Source organism: Argiope bruennichi, chromosome 1 (assembly GCF_947563725.1).
Source record: "Argiope bruennichi chromosome 1, qqArgBrue1.1, whole genome shotgun sequence".
Lineage (NCBI taxonomy): Eukaryota > Metazoa > Arthropoda > Arachnida > Araneae > Araneidae > Argiope > Argiope bruennichi.
Window position 1 is genome coordinate 57520299 of NC_079151.1, and position 23086 is coordinate 57543384.

Sequence of the window (23086 nt, forward strand, 5' to 3'; positions counted from 1 at the left end):
TGTCAATTATTTATTTATCAAATAGATATTTTTATTTTTCATGAAATGAACTACTCGCTTACATAAGCTGCTACATTTCATCGAACCGATTCATTAAGATGGAAACATTTTTGCTTATTATATTTGTTTCAGTTTTTATCATCTAGTATTATTAACTACTTTTTGATTAAGCAACTTCATAGATAATTTTAGAAAGTTTTTTAAGAATTCCTACATACAGATATAATACATATACATTTTCCTACTTATGTCTTATGCATCTCTCCCCTCTCTTTTTCAAGTGTCTAATCCTTCTTTTATATTATCGGATTAACTTATTAAAAAATTAATAAATAGAAAGTTTCAGGTACAATTCAATTAATAATTCATAATTTTTTTTTCTGAAGAAAATTAAAATTTTTGAAGGGAAGGGGGGGGGGGAGAAAAAAAAAAGAAATACTTGTTCGTTTCGGTTTCAGAGTGATACAAAGAAAGGAAATGATGTGAAATGAACACAAAAGAAATTGCGCGCGGCAAATGAATTTGTAGTAAATGTGACTTTATTTTGATTTGGACATGCCTTTGAAAGATGTATAACCATGGCAAAATGTTTCACACTTCTTAATATTTGCTTGCTGTTCTTATATATTTAGTTTTTGTGACCAAGAATTCAAATTATCACGATTTTATTTAAGATTAGAAAGTGCTATCAAAATTTGTATGCGTTCAAACAGTAGACGATTTAGTAAGTTATATTTGTTTATTTTTGGTTAGCGTATTCTGCAAATTGATTCCTGTGTTTGTTCAAAATAAATGTTATTTTTCAATTCAAAATATATAGATTTAGAAACTTTTCATAGTTGATATAGAAATTTAAGATAAATTTTATTATGTATTTAGTTGCATTTACATAGTTTAAATTAAATGTTGCAGTTTGTTACGGTTTTCACTTTCTGCCTCCCCTCAGCCCAAGGTTGTTATTAAGAAGGAAATGGCAGATTTCACGAATATTCACAAATTTTCTGGTAAGGTTTGGATTTAATTTGACTTTTAAAAATATTTTTAATGTTTACTATTAAAAGTTATTTTAATAGTAACCATTTCTATACATCTTTTAATTGCTTTTAGAAATTATAAATTAAATAAGAATATATAAGGTTATTTAATAATATGCAATCTTTTTTAGATGTGAGGGCTGTTATCAATCATTTGAGAGAATGGAGTGAAAACCAAAGAGAAAAATTTCTCGACAAACAGCGGGCTGAACACAGAAATTTATTGGAGCAATCAAGAATTAAGAACATAGAAAAAATAAAGCAAGATCTTCTGTCTGAAAATAGTTTAGGTATTAATGTATACTAAAGATACATAATATATATATATATATTTGTAATGATATCTTTAAATCTAAATTAAAGCCTAATTGATTTCCTAATTTTTATCTTAATTTAGCCCTTATACATTCTAAAATATTCTCTTATTTCCTGATCCAGTTCCACCTTTTTTATTTAATTAATTCAACAGAAGCTCTGTAAGATTGCTGAAATCGACAAGTTCCCGCATTGTGAGTGAAGAGATAAAAATTTGTTGATCTAAACAAATTCTTTTAAAAGATACCTAGATTTCCCTATCCTAAATCGACACATGTACAAAAATCCGTATTAGTATCTCACAGTATATAATCATAAGGATAAATATTTCTGTCCTTTTTTTGCTCTTGTATTGCTTTTTGAACGGACACCAGTTTGTCCATGTTTCTTATACATAAATTATGCCTCCCGGATGGAATAAAAGTGATATTTTAAAATTATAAAAGTTTCTCCTCTCTTTGGCCATGAAACTGCTAAAAATGTGTTTACATATTTGCTTATGTGTTTACATATATATAAATCTTGATGGAATGATAAGAAAATATTAGGATAACTCAAAAACATGAATTACTTCCAAATTAATATTACAAAACAGTTTAAATGAAATTGCATATAAAATTATGTACGATATTATTTGAAATTCATGTGAACTGTTCTTTTTATGCTGCATTATTGTTAAACATAATTGCTTAATGTGAAGCATTTGTTACTGAAAAACTGTTAAAAATAATTTTATTTGGAGATGTATTAAGATAATTTCTGTTTTGAGTAATTAATGTAGGAAGAAACACAATGTGTTGTCTGTTTGTTAAGCATCTTTGTTTTTCCTTCATTTTTTTCAATATTTTTTAAACCTGTAATAAAATAAGATTTTGATTTCTTTAATTTCCTACTATTCTTTGTGTAATCAAGTAGTTTTATTTATTTATTTATTTTATCCAAACATATTAAAGTGTCAGTAAGAATTTTTTTTGTTTAAAATAATTATATTTTTTTACTCATTTCTGTTAGTGACCTTTTATTGTAAAATCATTTGCTAAATAAAATTTTGTTGATTCTTCCATATTTTATTGCTTTTGAAATGGAAGATTTACATTTTTGATAATCATATAAGTTTGAAGTGTTCCAGAATTACTCAAAGAACTTTAAATAAATTTTGTATATGAAGCATTTATCAGTTGATGGCAATTTACATTTCAAATAAATTTCATGAATTAAAAAAATTAGTAGTAATTTTAATTAAAAAATTAAAATTATTAATGAATTTTAGTTTAATTATTTTTAGCAATAATTTATAATTTATTTTATATTGTAAATTTTTAATTGTATATAAATGAATTGAACTATATTTAATTATTATAACATTCTCTAGGAACTCTTGCTAAGGACAGAAAACTATTAGATGAGATTGCTGATAAAAATTTATCAGAATCTGATAATACTCTTCAAGATTCATCAGTAACAGGGCATTTAATGGGTTGTTTTAGTGATTCTTCTTATAGCAGTACAAGTCTTCACAAAAGCAAGGTTCTGTACTTAATTTCTTTTCTTTTAGGTAGTATTTGTAAGCTTTTATTTTTATAAATACCTTTCATTGGAGAAATGAATTGATATTCTTTTATTTTTAAATAATACTTTAGATTGTTTTGTTACGAAAAAGACAAATGCATCCAGTTTCCTTTCTTCTTGAAATAATAATAATAATAATTTATTTATGATAAATAGAATTAGAAACTATCTCAACATATGAGAATGTCCCCCCCCCCCTCAATCTTAATACGTCAGTAATTTTTACAGTTAATTACAATAAAAATGGAATTTTGTTAATCAGTTTTTGAAAATGCTTAAATAATATATGAAAGAAATGTGATGATTTTTTTTAGGAATGCTGGAAACAATTTTAAAAAAGAGAACACTATATTATTAAGAGCAAAAATTATATAAAACAAAGAAAAATTCTTTAAAATAAAAAAAAAATATTTTTCATTGCATAAAAATATACATGTTATGTCAAATCAGTATCTTTACTAGGTGACATGTCTTGAAAGGCTTCTTTGTACATGAATTATGATATTCTTAAATATGATGTGCATAAAATCCATTTAAAGAGTCATTCAAAAATGAAAAATGGAGCATTATTTCTTTCTAACCATTTACTTGAAAATTGTCCATTCCAATAATTTTTCTAAATGTCACAAAAAGTTTGATTCTGCTATGGAAGCTCTATAAATTTAGCATGTAGATATGAAGTGTTCTTTAAGATGGATGTTATATTTTTCACTTTCCTTATATATATTAAATGTTATGTTTAAATACACTGTTACAAATTTACTGTTATTAAATAATCATGACTTTTATTAAATTTTTCTAAAATCGAGCTTTTACCTAATTTTGCTTCTTATTATTTTCAGGATGACATTGCTGATGTGGATGATGTAGTTTCTAATAGTAAGATTATTTGTATTTTATCGATCAAAGTATTAGATCAATAGACGTTGAATTTCAAGACAGAATTTGACAAATTTTCTTTAACTTTTTTCATCTTTCTAATTTACTTGATATTTTTTTTATTTTACTAAGATGATATGTATTTTAAATATTTTATACTTAGTACAATTTCAAGGTTATCAATTTACAAGATGTTGTTTTACTATTTTTTTTAATATTATTCATAACATATCATGATTTAACAGACTTCCAATTTTGTAATCATTTTTTCTTCTTGATTAGTTGGCTAAATTGAGAGCTTACTATATTGATTTTATATTCAAAATTAGTGATTTTTTTTCATAACAATATGGTTGCTTTATGGATACTGAGAATAAAAAACAATTTCTGATTAAAAAGTTTTGCTGATTTTAATTCTTTGTTTCTACATATAACAGTTATCCTATAATTTCTTGCATAAAAAAAGAGTAATATTAAAATTTTTTTTAAAAAGTTACCTGTTCAGTACATATTGTAAATTCAAATTAATAAAGAAAAGAAAATTAAAAAACAACAACATTTTCATTATTGTATTTTTTTTGTGTGTGTGCATAGAAAATGTACTGAAATTGTAATGAATCTTTTTTTTTTCTCTCCCCACAATTCAAATCTTCACAGCAAGGCTTGATATAAAGAAATAAAATTGTTTTTATGGTATATTTAATATTTTAAAAATATTTTATATCAAATTTCAGATGAATCGAACTTTCCAAGTGGTATTTCTCTGAAAGAGAATGAGGTAATTTTATTTAAACATATTTTATGTATTTTTCCTCATTTTGGTGAATGTTTGCAAAGTTTTTCAATAATTAGCTGCATTTGTTGCTAATGTTGTTATTGTATTTTCCTTAAATAATAACTTTTTTTTCAATTTTTATGCAAACCTATTATTGAAGCAGCTCAAATTTTTTTAAAAGATTTCTTACATTTGAAGTATGTAATAACAAATTGCTATAATTGTCAAAATATTTGATCACAAGATTTAAATCATTCCCGCTTTGTAGTCCCAAGTCTGAAAAACAAATTTTTAGAATTATGTCTGTGTTCTTATTTGTCATTCTTTATGTGCGTAAACTAATAAAATAAATAAATAAAAGAATGAGCTAGACATACAAAATTTGATCTGCAGTTCTTACCTTTAAATGTAGGTTTGTATCAAATTTTGATTTAAAAGAAATCCAACTATGAGCATATTGTCTCTAAGTGTCAATAAATACAGTAACTCAAAAATTCAATGAACTAGATGAGTGAAATTTGCTTTGTGTAAAAATGGATAAAATGAATTTTATGTAGAATGATGAATGAAATTTCTATCAAAATTGACTAACCATATCAAATTTTTATCAAATCCATTAGAAGGTATTATATTGGAATTCCTTTTTTATTCAATAAAGCATATGTTGTGGAAGTGTATGAGAAAGTTAAGGGGAGCATATTTAAGTTTCTGCTATTAGAGTATTTTTTTTAAATGTATTTTTGATTTCTGGACATATGACAGGAAAGAATATGACAAGATTATTATTGTTATTATTATTATTATTTTTTTGTTATTGAATAATAAAGCTGAAACTCTTTGTACCTCATTGTTATGGTATGTTTTTGTTTAAGGTATGATAGTATGATTTTTTTTTGAAGTTTTAATCAGTGATCTTTAATTTATTGTGATGTTCCTCTTTTGTAATAGAAAAGTGGAATTTGTAACCCATTTCACTTTTATCTGACAGATAAAGTTTATTCTAGTGTTTAAATATAAATCAATTTGTAGATTTGTTTTCATCAAGTTATTTGGATATTTTATTATGATTTCTATATTATCTTATTTATTATTATTATTTTCTAAAGGATAGTTCACCAATTGCAGCAATGCCCCCTATAAGACCAAAGCAGCCATTTTTGAGAAAGAGGTCAGGGTTATTACGTTACCTCCCCAAACAAAATACAAATTTGACCAAAACAAAAAAAATCTCATCAGCGCAGGTATTTAGTATTGTTAAGTTTTTAATTTGGCCTTTGTACCAATTCTGTATTTGTTGTATTAATACATGTAAATGTACATTTCAATACAATAACAATATTTTGTTAAATCTTATTTTATTTTATGAAGTGTTATCCAGTTGGAAAAAAAAAGTTTTATTTCAGTGTTTATTAAATTTTGAAGATTAGAATTCCTAATTATATAATTTTTTTTATTATTATTTTTTTATTGTTGTAAGATTTTTTTGGTATTTCAAAAAAAAAAAAAAAAAAAAAAAAAATTTGGTCCCAAAATCTGAAATATGTTGTAAATTGAATGTTTTACAATTATTTTCAGAAAATATTTTCATAATCTCTTTTGCTTTATTGTATTAAGTAAAAATTTTGAATGAGAATGCTTTCAAATTTTTATATTATTTATTTGCAGAATTTAGTTTTACATGCAAACTTTATAGCAATAACTATTTCAATTAACTATAACGATTAACAAACTTTATAACAGTTTATTCATATCATATTAACTATGTTTTTATTAATTGTTGAGCACTTTGCCCACATACTGTTGAATGTGTAAATTTTTAGATCTTTGAATTTTTTATTAAATTGAGAATATTGACTTGAAATTCAAAATCATTTTAACTGATGCCATGAAATCCAAATCAGTGAAATTAGAGCAAATGATAAGGGATTCCAATTAATCTACATCAAATAAAAAATGATTAAAAAAATAACTTTTTAACAGAAAGGAACATGGTTGCAAAATCATCACAGTTAATATTGAAACTTAAGAAACTTCATAAAATTCAAAGTTCTCATTAGAATTTAAATAATAATGCATGAATTACACAAATATTAAATATTGAATGTGCATGTATGAAAATAAATTTTAATTTTCCACCTTGAATGGCTCTAAAAATTAGATTAGAAGTCTTTTCTTTATTTTTTTAAAAATTTAATCCGAAGTACATCAGAATAAATCTGAAAGATTGATTAATTAACAATGTTTAGTTTTCAGTGCATAAAGCACTAAAAAAATTAACATTTTTCAAACAATAGGTGAAACACTTTTTTTTAAGCCTTGTCTCATAGGTATGGGAAAAAAAAAAAAAAAAAAAAACAGTATTTAAAATTCTATTGATTGGTATTCTATTAATGCTGTGAATATTTATATATATGACTCTAATTTCATTTTGAACTAGCCTATTTAGAGATATTTCTTTAGAAATTTTGATTATATTAATTAGTTTTGCAGAATAAACATTAATATTTTCTTAAAGTTATTGATTGCATTCAACAAAGTGATTTCTGTCTGCCAAGAATAAATTGCTCTTTATTATTTTTCAGAATTCAGATGTTGAACATCAAACAAAGCCTATTTTGAAATTAAACCCAGCCTTTAAAATAAATCAATCAGATCCACAAAAAATAAAAAATGTGAAGTTCATTGAACATGAATTATTTGTTCCAAACAAAGCATCATCAGATAAAGAAGAAAAATTATATGACATGCCTGGAAGTTCTTTAACATTGGATGAAGATAAATATATAGATATTGGTAATTCTGAGGAAGATTGCAATACCTTAGAAAGCGAAAATTCAAATGATGATCAAAATAATTGTGTTGAACGTCTAAACATGGTAAGTCTTCCGAGCTGATTTTTAAATTCAAATATATTTCTTTAAAATAATATTTTTTATGTCTTTTTTCCATCTGAACCGCATTTTATTTTGTATGAGGTTATTATAAAGGTTAAAAAAATATAAAGGCTATTGTCATAAATGTATGAAGAGTTAAGGGACGCGTTAGGATAGAACCTGGGACCTTTTGGTTAGCAGTCCAGTAACGATCCGATTTCACCAAAACAGCTGTTCGGGTAGAAGCGCTGTTACTGGCTTGTATTCAATTCACCACATGTATTATATTTCTTTGTTATCCAGTCATATTAATAAAAATTAACATAATTTTTTTTTTTATGAATTGTCTATGATTAAAATAATTAAATATTTAATGCTAGCAAGTATATTGAAGGGTATTTATTGTATGATATTTGTTGAATTAAGTATGTAGTTTTATTTTATATCAATGAATTGGTAAAAAGATGTCCATTTTCATATTATGGCCTTTTTTTTATTTTCACAAATCAATTTGATAATTGTAGATCTGAACATTGGGTGTATATATAGTATAATATTAGTCTCCTTTCATTAGTTCCTAACATGTTTTAATTTGATTGAGACAGAAGGACAGAACATATTCAAACTTAAAATTTTAGGTACTTTCCGTTAGCTGGGCGCAAGCGGGAAATCGCCAAATAATGTAGAATTCCGCCAAATTTCTTAGGGCCACATGCTCTATTCTCTGAATTCGCTTGGTGACTTGGCTCGCATTTGGTTCACAATTGGCAACATTTGCGCCTGGCTAATGGAAAAGTACTAAATTTTATTATCTTAAATTAAGCATTTTGGATTAATATTGTTTTTACTGATTCAGGTATCTTAACTGGAATGGTGTTATTTCATTTGCTACTAGTTAATGTTTTTCTATTATATTTCAGAAAGTTTTGAAAATTTTTGTAAATTTTCTGAAGATAACACAAAGTGAAATTTAATTGAACTCTAGTAAATATTATAGAGTTAAAAAAATAACTTGGATGCAGTAAATGGAAATTATGTAAATAACAATTTCTGCTGTTTTAGTATATGAAAGTGTAGTTTTAAGATATTCAAAAGAGGTGTCTCTATCTTTTGAAGTCTGCTGAAATTGATTGAATTTTCATTGTTTTCTTAATTATTTCTGCTAGTACTAAGTTTACTGACAGCATCAAAAACAAAGATTTGTGTAATATATATGTGTTTTATAAATAGTTTTTAAATATTTTAATTAAATTTGATTCAAACATACTAAATTAATCTAATCATAATTTGACATATTTGAATTCTTCTAAGTTATTTTGTGTATTTTAACTTTTTCGCTTCTCAATAAATCCAGATTTTTTTATTAATTTATTAAAAATACCTTTATCTTCACTTGAAAATATATTTTTGACTTTTTCATTTCATCAGTAAATTTAAAAAATAATGTCATAATAGTAACAAATTAAGAAATTGGTACTTTTATTTTACTATTGTTTACTAACATGCTCATTTTTAATGTCATTTCAATGATTCTAATTAAAATATTGCTTTCATTTTTTCATTTTTTTTTCTCACAATATAGTTACAAATTCAAACATTAAAATATTGTTTTCTTTTTCTCACAATATAGTTACAAATTCAAACATTAAAATATTGTTTTCTTTTTCTCACAATATAGTTACAAATTCAAACATTAAAATATTGTTTTCTGTTCCTGAAATATTTGAACATTGGCTAATTAGTTTAATTTTGTTAAAACTAGTTTTTATAGATAACTTTTTAAAAATGGTTTAGTAATATTGCAAGGAAAATTTTTCAAGGTTGTTAAAATATGAGCTGCATCTTAGACTCCTGCTTCAATAATTATGAAAGATATTTTAATAAAGTTTTTACTAAATAAAATTTTGTTGAAATCAGTACTGAAGTCATAAATATGCTTTTAATTTTATTTTTGTCATGTAGTTTTATTGCTTACAAAAATTTTCTTTTTATGAATGCATATATGAGTTCTTGTTTGTATACTTTTTGAAATATATGAATTTTGTTTGTATTTCTAAATATTATAAACTATTTGATTTTTTTTTTCTTTGACTGTCAGGAAAAGAAAGAACTTGCTGAATTTGAATTATTAGAAAATTGTGCTCAGAATAGTTCATTTAATAGTGATTCATCAATTGTTCAAAGAGTTTTACAAGGGGAATCCATTCAGGTATTGATAATTTCACATTTTCTATTAAGCAAAATTTAGTAATAGCTTTTATTATTAATAATTTTTTATTTAATTTTTTTCATTTTGTATTTTATTGTATATCTTATTTTAAATATATATTGTTGTTATACAGGGTGTTTATAAAGTCCCGGACCCATTTTGATGTTTAATAACTCGTAAAATAATAAAGATATAAACAAACTTATGGCATTTATTGATGGAATAACTCATATATTTTCCTTTTCAGGTTTGAATATTTTTACTTTTGTAAATATCGTCTGCACGTGTGGTTATTTTCAGATAATTTCATTTTCCAGTCTAAATATCTGTACTTTTCTAAATATTGTCTGCTTATTAATTGCATTTTTCTCTCTTTTGTTTTTGGCAACTATTGCAATGTTATGTTTACTTTTGATGTGTTTGTTCTATGTAGTACTTTTGTATGTGATGTTTTATTCGAGTGGATATTAAGGAGAATGCGTACACCACAAGAGAAAACACAGATTTTATGGTGGTTCATAGAAATGAAATCGATAGTGCAAGCACAGAGAAATTTCAGAAGAATTTACCAAAAAGATCCTCCATCCAAAAACAGCATCTTGCGGTGGAAAAAGAATTTTCTAGAAATTGGAAGTATCGAAGATAAGAAACGTTCCAGACGTCCTTGCACAAGTGATTTTGATGTTGAGCGTGTCAGGGAGACATTTTTACACAATCCTAGAATATCTGTGAGATCAGCGGCAACAGAATTGGATATGCCAATTTCGAGGGTGTACAAGGTTATTAAGAAAAAATTAAGACTGCATGCATACAAAGTTCAAATTGTTCAAGTTTTGGAACCGAACGATAGGCCTAGGAGGATGGCCTTTGCAACAGATATGCTAAGGAGGATAGAAGATGCTGCTGATTTTCTGAAGAGCATAATGTTCTCCGATGAAGCATCCTTTCATGTTTCTGGCATTGTTAATCGCCATAAAGTGCGCAAATGGCTCTGTGGATGCCGACATGCTTGTCGCTACCTGGCGTGAAATTGACTATCGACTTGATATTCTCCGTGCGACGAAGGGGGCACACGTGGAAGTTCATTGACAAGGGTCATGAAACTTTTTGAGTCTATTTAACCATTTATGTTATTAATTTTAATCTATCTTTATTATTTGATGAGTTATTAAACATCAAAATGGGTCCGGGACTTTATAAACATCCTGTATATTAATAAACAGTGTAGAAAAATCGTTTATTATTATTCTGTATAAAGTATTTATAAAATAATTATGTAAATGTGATTATAAAATTATGAAAATTTATAATCTAATTATCTCTAAATTATGAATATTTAAAGGAAAACAAATCTGAAATTTATCTACAATTCTTTTTACATATGATTTAAAACTCATATGTTACTATATTTGTATGTCGTATTCTTGTATATTTATATTCAATTAATTGAAAGTACTCTTACAGCACTTTTCTCATAAAAAATTGACATTTCTGTACTATTTTTACCTAGTTGGATTAATTTTTTTAATTAATGGGATTTTTGATATAATAGTATTTATTATGCTATTTGTATTGATGTTTAAATAGATAGCACCGATAATTGATGTACTGAAAATAGAAGTTATAGAAATTTGTGAAACACTGATGTAAAATTAAACTTATGGTTTAGAAATATAGTTGATTTGCCTGGGTGTGAAAGTATCTATTTTTAAATAAATTTTTTCAAGTTACATGTAGTAAAAATAAAAGAATTTTTAACTTTAATTATGCTAAGAATTGTACAAGTTGTATATATTATGAGTTGTATAAATTGAATTTCTTAATTCAGTTTATCTGCATTCTTAAAATTAGTCATTTTCTGACCATCTGAATTGAAACATCACTTTTGATTTCTAGTTAAATGGGCATTTGGCTTTTTCATGTTTCTCATAGTCTTATTTTTATAAGTTTAATTGCTCATAATTAATCGGCTATATTGTTTGAAAATCATGTGGCTGAAATAAATGCTTGTGCAGCTAGATGTTGGGAAGATCCCTTTTAAAGCTATTTTAACTCTGAATGTAGTTTCACTCTCTCTTTTATTCTGCTTTATTTTTCTGAGCACTTATTTCCCTGGTTATGGATTTCATAATAATAATAATAAAAAAATTAAAGCTGCTTAAACTTAAACCTTTCACTTTTCATGACTTAGTCATGAAAGAGGAGAATAAGGATGCAATTTTAAGTTAATTTTTCTCCTATTTATTTACTAGAAGTTATGTTACTCTCTCACTCCCCAACATACATATACCTTTAAAAATGTTTCATTAAAAGTCTCATACAGTAGAAGCATATTTTTTCTTGCTAGAAATATTTATATGAATATTTAAAGTCTGAATGCTGAAATTTTACACATTTGCTATGTAATTATGGGTGAATAATTTTAATAAAAACGACTAACCAACTGAATCACTCTTGAATGAAATAAAATGATTGTATACTATTTTATGAGGTTCCCTTGAGCAGTGAGATTCAAAGTTAAAGTCTGTAAACAAATAAATGTCATGTGACAAAAATTTAATTTTATAGTCATAATTTCAAAGCTTTCATAAGTGTTGATATAGATCTAAATGTCATATGACAAAAATTTCAATTCCATAATTGTATATGCAAAATTTTCAATCATTGATTTGCTACGTAATGACATTACTCACTTTTAGAATAGAATATATACAAAGTTTGTTTCGTTGTTTTGTTAACGATTTTCAATACTGTTATGTATTGCTGGCACACACACACACACACAAAAAATATTTTCTTTCCTATTTCTCCCAAAATTATATGACTGACATATTTTAAATATCATAAAATTGACTTTGGTTGTAATACTGAATAACTTTTTCTAAATTAGTTTTTAGTCTTTTTTTTTGTAGGTATTTTTTACATTGAAGTTCTAAGATATTTGTTAATTGGGGAAAATTCTACATAAATGTCCTTTTATTTCTTAGCTCATAATATAAGCAAAAACAATTTTTTGAAAATTCAATAAATTTAATTTGATTTTGTTTCGTCTTTTCAGCCATTGTATCGAATGAGGAAACCAAGCCCTCCAGTTAGTGCAGGATTTGATTTGTATGCATTAAGTACTTTCTTGTTTATAATTAATATTTAATTTTCATTTTTGATGAATCATTTGTATAAAATGTAGATGTATTTTCTGCTAAAGACAGCGGTTTTCAAAAATAGTTTTATTTTTTTCTTTATTCCATTCATGGAAATTTTATGGAGGTAAGTTAAGTGTTGAAAAATGCTTTATTCATTTTAAATACTCCTTAGATTTTTATTATCATCTAGTTTTTTTCCCTTACTATTTTTACTGACATTCTTGTTCATACTTTTAATTCATTGTGTATTATTTTAAAGAATAAGTAGGCATGCAGGAAAATACATATGCAATGTATTATTTTTAATGCAAACTTTTGAATGAATACTTATTATGGAATGATATGAATTTTATATTTTGTTTTACTGAATGCGAAAAAATATATGGAAAATTAAAATTATACATAACTGGAGTTTAATATCTGATTTAAATTTTAAAGTATTTGATTGATAATTTTTTTTTCATAATAGGTGCATATTAGTATTTATATATGAATTTAAACACTATTTTTAAAAATTGGTTCTTATGATTGACATGAAAAGAATATGTCGCTCCTCACAAAAGTAAACTATCTAGTTATTAAGAGGAGTTATGATATTTACGAAGTCAATGATAATCTTTCAATTTGACTTTGATTAATTTTATGCAAAAAAAATAAAATAAAATTATAGAGTGAGTGCTAATGTACTAAAATATGAGAATAACTAATTAATTTAAAAAAAATCTAATTCTCTTAATAGTATTGAATAAGACAAATAAAAGTCTAGATTTCTATTCATCATAAAAATTTTATTTTTATTTCAGTGATCATTCAGAAAAACTAAATAGGGATGAAATCCCTGTTAATTCTGAAAACTTGAATCTTGGTAATTTTCTGGAAGAACAAAGAAAACAACGATTGCAAGACATTATATTGGATACAGATCTTAGAATAGCATCTCTAAAAAAGGAAACGTCTAGTATAAATAAAGATGCCTATGAAGAGAATTGTGTTCATGAAAGGTGTAGCACGCCTGTTGACCTGAACAATAAAGTAAATGGTCAACTTTCTCCAGTAGTGCTTGATAGTGAGTCTAGTACAGATTCGTCATCATCTTCTGTCATATTTAATCCTGCAGCAGATGCAACCAGTCATGTTAAAGCTGTAACTGGATCAGGTAAAGTAAGCATTTTTTTAACATTGCTGCCTATTTTGAACTAATATATAATATTGTTTTAGTTGCATTTATATTATACTGCACATTTTAATTTCTGCATAGAATTCTTAATTACTAGTAATTTTATATGGTTGTATAATACAAATTTTAATAATTATGAACTCTTTGATTCGATAAAAAGTTCTAAATTTCATTTTTTGATCTGATAAAAAGGAAATTCTGATATAAATTATTTAGAAATTTTAAGTACTATACTTAATGTAAATCAACTTTCATTCCAAGATGATTTTTCATTAGTCTGTGCTAACATAATCTGTATGCCTATTGTTGGGAATATGCTCTTCAAGCATATAATTTTAAACTCAATTCAAATATTTAAAATTATTTAATGTTTTTAATTAGTGGTTTCTATTTTTAGATGTGCTTAATTCTTATGAAAATGAAAAGACTATAAACGGTTTTCAGGTAAATAATATTTTTTTTCCTATTTATTGATTGATAAATTGAGGTTATGGTATGGTGTAATATTGTATTTGATGATTGTGTATTGGATGATTGTATACTTATAAAAAGCTTTGGGAACTATTAGTTACATTGCATATATATATTTTCTTTTTAGAGGCTGTCCGATTAGTTATTTTAAATATAGATATATGAATATTGTTTGTTTAGATATATGAACTTTTACTTTCTACTTTGATTTTAAAAAGCTATTTTCTTTTCTGTCTTTTCACTATAATTGTGTCATTTTTTTAAATTTATTATTTCAGTATGAGAATATCATTACAATTTATTGTCAGTTTGATATTGATTACATAGTATTTAGCATAGTATTAAAAAATCTGATCTTGGCCATTGTTGTAGCATTGTACGGATCCTTTAAATAATAAAAATATAATTATTGAACATCATTGATTTGATTAATAAAATTAATAATCTGAAATGCTTCAGAATGAAATGCCATAGTTTTTTTTTTGTGTACATTTAATAATAATTAATGCAGAAACTTTGTAAGATCAAATTATACTAACATGATATTAATATTATGTTAATTTTATCATCTAATAAAATTTTGGAATATAACTGACTATGTTAAAAAATTTGTTTTGGCTGCAAAGTTATGATTTCTTGGTAATTAATTTATGAAGAAATACATATAATATAAAAGATTAAGAAACTAACTTTGTCATGTATGCTTTGTTTAGAATAATAATTATGGTATTCCGAAATCATCATATGATCAGAATGACATATCAGAGGTAAAAGCAAAACTTTGCCAAAAGATGGAAGAATTAGAAAAAGAAATACAAACGTATCAAGAACTTATTTCTGAACTTGAAAAAGAGAAAAAGACTTATCAAGAGCATAATTTGCATTTGGCAACTATTCGTGTTGAAAGAGATGAAGTAAGCATTTATTATAATTTGTTTGTATTTTCATTGTTAAAGATTTTCAAATATATTGTTTAGTACCTGGTTATCTCAAAACTTTCATGATCTTGCTGCTTTTAGATTAATGCATTCGTAATATTTTAGTATCAAAAGGATTTCTTCTTAGTTATGTCTCATTCTTATATCAATGAAGATAATCACATCTAAATTATATTAATTTTTTTTTTTGCAATTGTTTTTAAAAGTATAGCTTGCCAAATTATCAGTGCATTAGTAAGTAATAATACTTTGCAAGAAAGAACATTCTTAAATTTGTATTATAAGCTCCCATAAGCATTAAATTTAAAATAAAAGACCCAAGCAAGTTTTTTTTTAAATATCCATTACAATTATACAAGTAAGTTACTTTCTAATCAAACAAAGCACTTTCTTAAATTATTATAAAATTAATTAACAAAAGTTACACTGTTGTAATTATCCCTATTTATTTTTCTTTTATATAGAAATGTTTTTATAATCCCAATAAAATTATCTTTGTGCATTCAAAGAAACTACTCCCGGTTATCCTTTAGACAGCACCTAATATATATATATTCTTTGAAGTAAAAAAATGAACTCTTGCTGTGAATAATTATGAATCCTGTCACTTTTCCCTGTGCAAACTTAATATTTGATATTGAAAATAAATACTTTAATAATGAGGTAACTCATTATTTGAAAATTTATCTTTCCAACATACATTTTAAACCCATGTAACAAAATTTTTCTTTTATTTTCTCTGTTAAATTGATTTTATAGCAAAAACTCTGCACAGTTTTAATAAAATTTTCTGTTTAAGGGCATATTATTCTGCAAGATGCATTTGTGTTGAAACTGTTTTATTTTTAGAATTTGAAAAAATTGCAAAAAGGTTGGGATGAACTCCAAAAACATAAGGAAGAAGAAGAGAAAAAATTAGAAGATAAAAGGCGTCAGTTAAAGCAAGTATCTCTTTGATGGTCCTATTTCTAATTTCAAATGTTACTATATTTATATTTTGTCACCTTTTGTATTATTTTTCATACAGGTTTCTTACAGCATTATGATTCTCATTTTAGATTTAAAATCTAACAGACAAAACAAATTTTACTGACAATTCATTTAAAAAATAAGTATTTAAGTTTATAAATTTATTAAAACAGACCATGTTTTGTATTTAGAATCATCAATTTAAAATTTTGATACTACAAGCAAACTATGATGCATTTTACTGATAACTCTACTGAAAGAAATAGGCATTTTGAAATAGTTTTTTAGTTATTTATTGGCTCATAGTATGCTGATGCTATTTACCAAGCAAATTTACATTTTATTAATCTAAGTGTTTATGAATTGTGATGTATGTTTTTACCTGTTTGAAAAGTTAAAAAAATTATTTTTCTTTGTAATGCTTATTTCTTTACTTGAATAAGAAAAGTTATTCCTGTGATAAAAAGAAGTAATTCATTGTTATATCATATATGTTGTTATTAAATTAATGGTCATAGAATATTTAAATTTTATGGTTATAATTTCTTTCTGTTATTCAAATATTTTTCTATAAAAGTGCAACAACATTCCATGTATATAATTTAAGTGCAAATCTTTAGTCAGACTATCTGTGAATTTTTGCTTGGAAAAGATGAAGAAAGAAACATTTCTATTTAATCTACTATTATAATCTTGAAGTGTGGATCATCAAATTTAATGATAAATGTTCAAATGGAATATTTATTTATATCTGACATTGGAAATGAAGATACTTCAAGGGAAATGATGAATAAAACATTTAATGTTTATATTTACATTAAAATTCAATTTTATATTTATAAATGAATACCAAAAAATAAACTTGTAGATTTAATTTTGTAATTTTTTTTATAATTGTAATACTTTTTTGAATTATAGGATGCGAGAAGAAACTTTCAATAGGTACCAAAAATTGCGGAGGGATAATCCAAACAGAAAAGAACGTGAAGAATTGACAGTTCTGAGACAAGAGGTTACTGTTGTTTATGGAAATGAATATTAAAAACATTCTTTAAAAAAACTTGTTGAATAACTCGTTTATCATTTCATTATATATATCAAGAATACACTAGAAATTTAAGACGGATATAATATATATATATATTAATTTCAGATTCTTAATGAATATTGTTTGATTTTTGTATAAGATTTTAAAGACAAAAAATTAATATTGTCATTTAGTGAATTGCAAGAAGTAAGTTAAGTTGCAAAGTAAATTAAATTTAAAACAAGATGGAAATGGAAAAAAATATTTTGTTTCAGATGAGATCAGTAGATGACTTAAAAATTTTATACAGATCATCAGCTAAACAAAATAATCTTTTATAATAATAATTTAAATCTCTCTTTGGATATGTACAGATTTGATATATACTATTCTTTTAAGGTTTCTATGTTTTTATTTTATTACAGGTTTTAATATAAATGGCAGTATGTTCATGTGTTCATTTTAATGTTTATCTTAAACCTGTGAATAACTATTAAATGTGATGCCAAGTTGTATCAGAATTTATGCAATTTAGTTTTCTAAAAGGTTTTGTCTAGTCTACTTATATGTGGAATATTTCTTAGTAGGTAGAAAAGTTGCAAGAAGAATTAAAGAGACAAAGAATTAGGTTTACTAATGAAAATAAAAGGTTGAAGAATCAATTGATAGCTGCAGAACAAGAGAGAGATAGTTTAAAATTAGAAAATATAACTTTAGAAGAGCAGTGTCAAGATTTACTGGCTACTTTAAAGGTTAGTATGAATACTTCTTAATAGTGTAATAAAATAATTAATATCTAAAATAATAGATTAATAAAAATAGAACTGCCTTAATACAATAATCTTAAGTTATTTATACAGTATTTGTTTAATTTTTTTGTACTTTTGAGATGTTTCTTAACTAATAAATAAATTATTGCAAATAATTTTTGAAAAAAAAAAAAAAAAACCTTCAGAAATTTAATTCTTTTGCTTTATTTATAAAATGAGTTATATTTAAGATTCTATGTTTTTTAAGGCTTTGTTGTAAATAATATTGTTACCAAAAATTTTCAGATCCATGCATGGATTGTACAGTGAAGAGTTTAACTGGCTCAATAGCAAATCATGATGCTTTATTCAACGTGAAAGCAAAAAAACACAGTAACAAAACATTACTGAAACATGCATACATACAAAAAAAAAAAAAAAAAAAAAAAAAAAACAAGTGCAGTAAAAAGCAGCACACAATCAAGTAATCTGTAACAAACAATTGTATCAGCATGGAGTACTCAGGGACAACTATCGAAAGAGAGAGATATGTTGACTTGTCTGACTGATTTTCAGTTTTGTCTCTTAGCTTTTTATAATTTCTATGACAAAGCATCAAACAAACAACCTAACTCAAATCCTAATAGTGCTATTACCAAAATTCTTGTAGTTTCCAAAATTTCTCATATTTTTGCCAAGGCCGTAAGTCATTGGTTGAACTAATATCCATTAGAACTATTTGTAAAACTATCTTCCTTATTAGGAAACTTACTGCATTAGAAAAATGTATTATAAATTTTTAGTGGTATTTTATCTATTATAATGCTTCTTGAAAATAAAAGGGATTTGTTTATTATTTTTATTTAGAATTTATTTTACGACTTAATAATATATCTGAGATGTAAAAATAAATCTTCAGTAAAAGAAAAAAAAGTTTTGATATATTTATAATATATATGATATATTAAAAAGTTTGAAAAGATGTAAATTCTAAAGATGCAAGATTTTCCATACTGAGTAATAGTAAATGAAAAAATAAACATATGCTTATTTATTATCTGGTTTAAAATTTTCAGCTTCCAAATATTTGCATTCTTTATCTCAATTCATTAGAAATTTGATAAGCCAGTACTGCTTCACTTCTTTTTCTTTTTGGTTCTTTAACCTTTCACGTCGCAGAATTGTTTTTATTGAATAATATTTTAAGCTTAGGAGGGGGAATCATATGTATATAATTGAAAATTTAAAAACTGAAGAGCATTTGTACCAATGTAATTTCAAGAAAATAAATAATTAAGAAGAATCTGAATTTGAAATGAGCATTGAAAATGTGAAGTGCTAGTTTGGCCTCTTGGAGGTTTGACATTGTATTTGTATGCATTCTGTCTTTTTATTGAATCTGTAGTGGAATATGATCAAGATTTCTAAATCAATTAATCAATGGTCCTTCTTTTCAATTATATTAGTTATTTAAAATTAATTTTAAAGACATTAAATTCCTTTAAAAACAACTGAAAGTATGAATTCATGATCTTAAATTTTTATCATTAGCATAAAAAAATAGATAAAAGTGGTAATATAATTTTGTATAAAAATTTTACTAATGACGTGCATTGAAAGCTAAACATTGTCTTATATTTTTAATCCTGCTATCTCTAATATAGCTACTAATTAGATGTGATACAACATAAATTTTATTTATTTATATAACATTTTTGAATCGGCATTCAAAAATTCAGTCCATTTGCAGTTATAGTTATATACTTTATTGTTTTCAAAAAGGATTTTGCACTAATGATTAAAATAATAAAAAAAAAAAAACTATCAGTAGGCTTTCCTTTAAATTATTTTTGGGAATTATTTATATTTATATATATTTTTTGGGTAATGTAGCATATTTTTTAAAAAAATTCTTTTGTTTTGTATTATATATGCAATTCTATAGTCTAGGCACATAAAAAAGAGACCTGAATCTGGAAAGAAATTAGCAGCAAAAAGGAAAGAATCTCCCACATCAAAAAGTCATTTAAATAATAATGTTCCACTGACTTCATCAGAAACTACAGCTAAGTAAGTAAGAATTTCATATTAGACAGCTATATTTTTATAAAATCTTGGAGTCAGAATTATATATATATATATAATTAATAAATATATTGCTTTTTTGTTTTATTAAGTACAATTTTTAAAATTTCAGGAGCCATGATTCAGAAAATGATGATAAAGCTGATAGCAACTCTTCTAAACATCGAGTTCGCTTTAATTTGATTCCTGAATTCGACAACAGACAACCAGAATCATTGCAAAGCAATTTACAAACAGGTGATGGAGATGGTGCTAATATCTCTAATGCACCTTGTAATCCGAATGAAGCGAATAGTGAAAGTTCTATAATTAATGAATCTCTTAAAGAGGAACTTCCATATGAGGAATTAAAGCATGATAATCAAGTAAAGCTTTTTTTAAAATTTTTAATATATAAATTAATTCTGCAAACACATTTGTGTTTCTTGAATTTTTTGAAAAACAATAATGTTATTTATTTTTCATGTTCTTTTTTGGTAATAAAACTATTAAAATATCTTTTGTTAGATTGAGAGAATTTATTTTTCTGTTGTTAGATTGAGAGAATTTATTTTTCTGGTGAAAAAGAAATAATCAAACCTAGTGGTATTATAAAGCATATCAGTGCTGATGGTGAAACAATAACATATCGATATCCAAATGGTGATGTGAAAGAAGTCTATCCTGACAGCAGTGTAGTAAGTATTCAAATTGCTATGTATCATTTTCGGAAAATCAATGCTATATAATAATCAAATTATATAATTAATTTTCTTTAATATGCAGATTTGCAAGTTTATTACTGGTGTAATTGAAAAACGTTTTCCTGGAGGTATAGAAGTCACAGAACATCCAAAGTAAATTTAATTCTGATTTAGTTTTTTGTTATGTGTTCTTTTTTGAAATAAATATTGTATAATATATTATATCTTTTCATTAATCAGAAAGCACATAGAGTAGATGTTATATTAAAGCAGAATGTATGGATGGAAATGGTACTTAAAAGTGTTAACATTTAAAGAGAGAATTTACATAGGGAAGTTATATGATAGATCATTAAATCTTTGTTTCTTATATTTTATCTAACTTTTATAATAAGTAGTATAGAACACTAAACTCAGAACAAGAGAGATAGAACCCTAATAAGTGAGCAAGACAGGCATAATAAAAAGCAAATATGAATTATTTAATTTTTATAATAGATACTCGAACTTGTGATCATTATCATTGAAGAATACATTTGCAAAGATCTTAGGCATTTTACTTTCATTTCCTATTACAGCCAAGTTTGTCTTTATTCAACTCCACAATACTTTTGTAGATCATGCTGTTAATATTCTTCCGCATCCCTCCCCCAAAAAGTAAATAAATGTTATGTTGAATTTATTTAGTTGTCCTCAAAATAGTCCATTTCAAGTAACTAGCATTATATTTTATTAATGCATATTATTACTATATTATCTTAGTAACTTTATTTTTATAATAGTGGTCAAATTGAAAAACGATCACCAGGCCTTGAGGAGGTAAAATTTCCTGATGGTACTACGCAAACTCGTTATCTTTTTCCTGATGGGTCTGAAAAAATTGAATATAATGATGGAACAAAAGTAACAATAGAAGCAGATGGCACTGAAATTGCTCAATTCAAAAATGGAATAAAAGAAATTCGGACAGCCAAATATATGGTTAAGCACCTAAATGTTTTTTTATTCTTAACATTTTTCAATTTATTGTAAAATTATGCATTAATGTTTTTCCCCCCTTTTCTTTTTAGCGCAAAGAATATCCAGATGGTTCTGTAAAGATAATTTATGAAGATGGAAGTCAGGAAACACGCTATTCAAATGGTAGAGTAAAGAAGAAGGATAAAGATGGACGTATCTTGTTAGATACCAAGATCCTACAGGTAAAGAATACTGTTTGAAATATCTCAGGGTTGCCACAGCATGGGCCAACTGAAAAAAAAAATGGGAATTTAAAAATCAATTCTAAAATGGAAAATGAGGAAATTTTGAATTTCTTAATCCAAAAAGTGTTGGAAAGTGGAAAATTAATTAATTACACTTTCAAACTAAACTGATAAATATTTCTAAAATTAAAGCATGCTTACTTCATTGAATCTTGATGATCCCGTTTTCTATGCTTATGTATTGATTGTAATTTTATAGATAAAATAGAAGAAAAATTGTATCCAAAGATATAAAGTCCATAGATGTTATTTGAAATTTACTGTTAGAAATTAAATATTTCCATAAATAAGATTTTATCATTAATAGACAACAAAATTTTTCAAGTGTTGTACCTACTGAAAATATTTTCTATTTTAAGCAGAGTGTATGATTCATATTACATTTTCATTAATTAGTATATGTTTTATTGCAGAATGAATTCAAACTTTCAATTCAAGGATTCACATGTAGCTAGGTATATATATTTTTTAAAAACTTTGTACAGATATTGAATTTAGTAATGCTGCTACATTGTAAATATGAGTATTGTGAGCATGCACATAAAAAAGTGTTTTTTAGATGTTATGCTATAACTTGATATTTTTGTATGTATGTATATATATATTTAAATGAAATTAATTTTATGCTGAAGTATATATTAAATTTTTGATAGACTGATTTAAATGAATTGTTCTCTTTTGCTTATATTTTGTGAGCCCAAGATAAAAAAAAAATTAATACTAATTATACATATATGATATGGAACAGAATATGGTTGAGGTTCCCTTTTTCAGTGAAGATTCAGTTACTAGAAAATTTAGGAGAAGGATTTACAACCACCCTTTTCAAAGGCTGATAATTCTTTAGGGCTTTCGTCAATGGTTTTGTTTGTTGTGCAAAATGCATATTTATAGCAAACAATTTTTAACTACACTTGTGTAAAAT

At 25.0% G+C, this 23086-nt stretch overlaps 1 protein-coding gene across 2 annotated transcripts; it reads left to right on the plus strand.

Moving 5' to 3' along the window:
- The first annotated feature begins 516 nt into the window (after positions 1-516).
- On the plus strand, positions 517-22689 carry LOC129966334 (centromere protein J-like). 2 transcript variants are annotated; one of them, XM_056080756.1, is made up of 23 exons: positions 517-724; positions 913-1004; positions 1166-1324; positions 2722-2876; positions 3761-3797; positions 4532-4575; positions 5679-5813; positions 7155-7448; positions 9544-9654; positions 12713-12765; positions 13601-13953; positions 14372-14418; positions 15159-15359; positions 16233-16324; positions 17271-17364; positions 17967-18131; positions 20074-20198; positions 20326-20578; positions 20750-20890; positions 20979-21049; positions 21679-21877; positions 21967-22098; positions 22575-22689. In XM_056080756.1, exons 2-23 carry the CDS (start codon positions 971-973, stop codon positions 22614-22616), a joined length of 2937 nt encoding a protein of 978 aa, XP_055936731.1. In that variant the 5' UTR covers positions 517-724; positions 913-970; the 3' UTR covers positions 22617-22689. The 2 variants fall into 2 exon arrangements, with proteins under 2 accessions (XP_055936731.1, XP_055936738.1); XM_056080763.1 differs by lacking the exon at positions 5679-5813.
- The last annotated feature ends 397 nt before the right edge of the window (positions 22690-23086 follow it).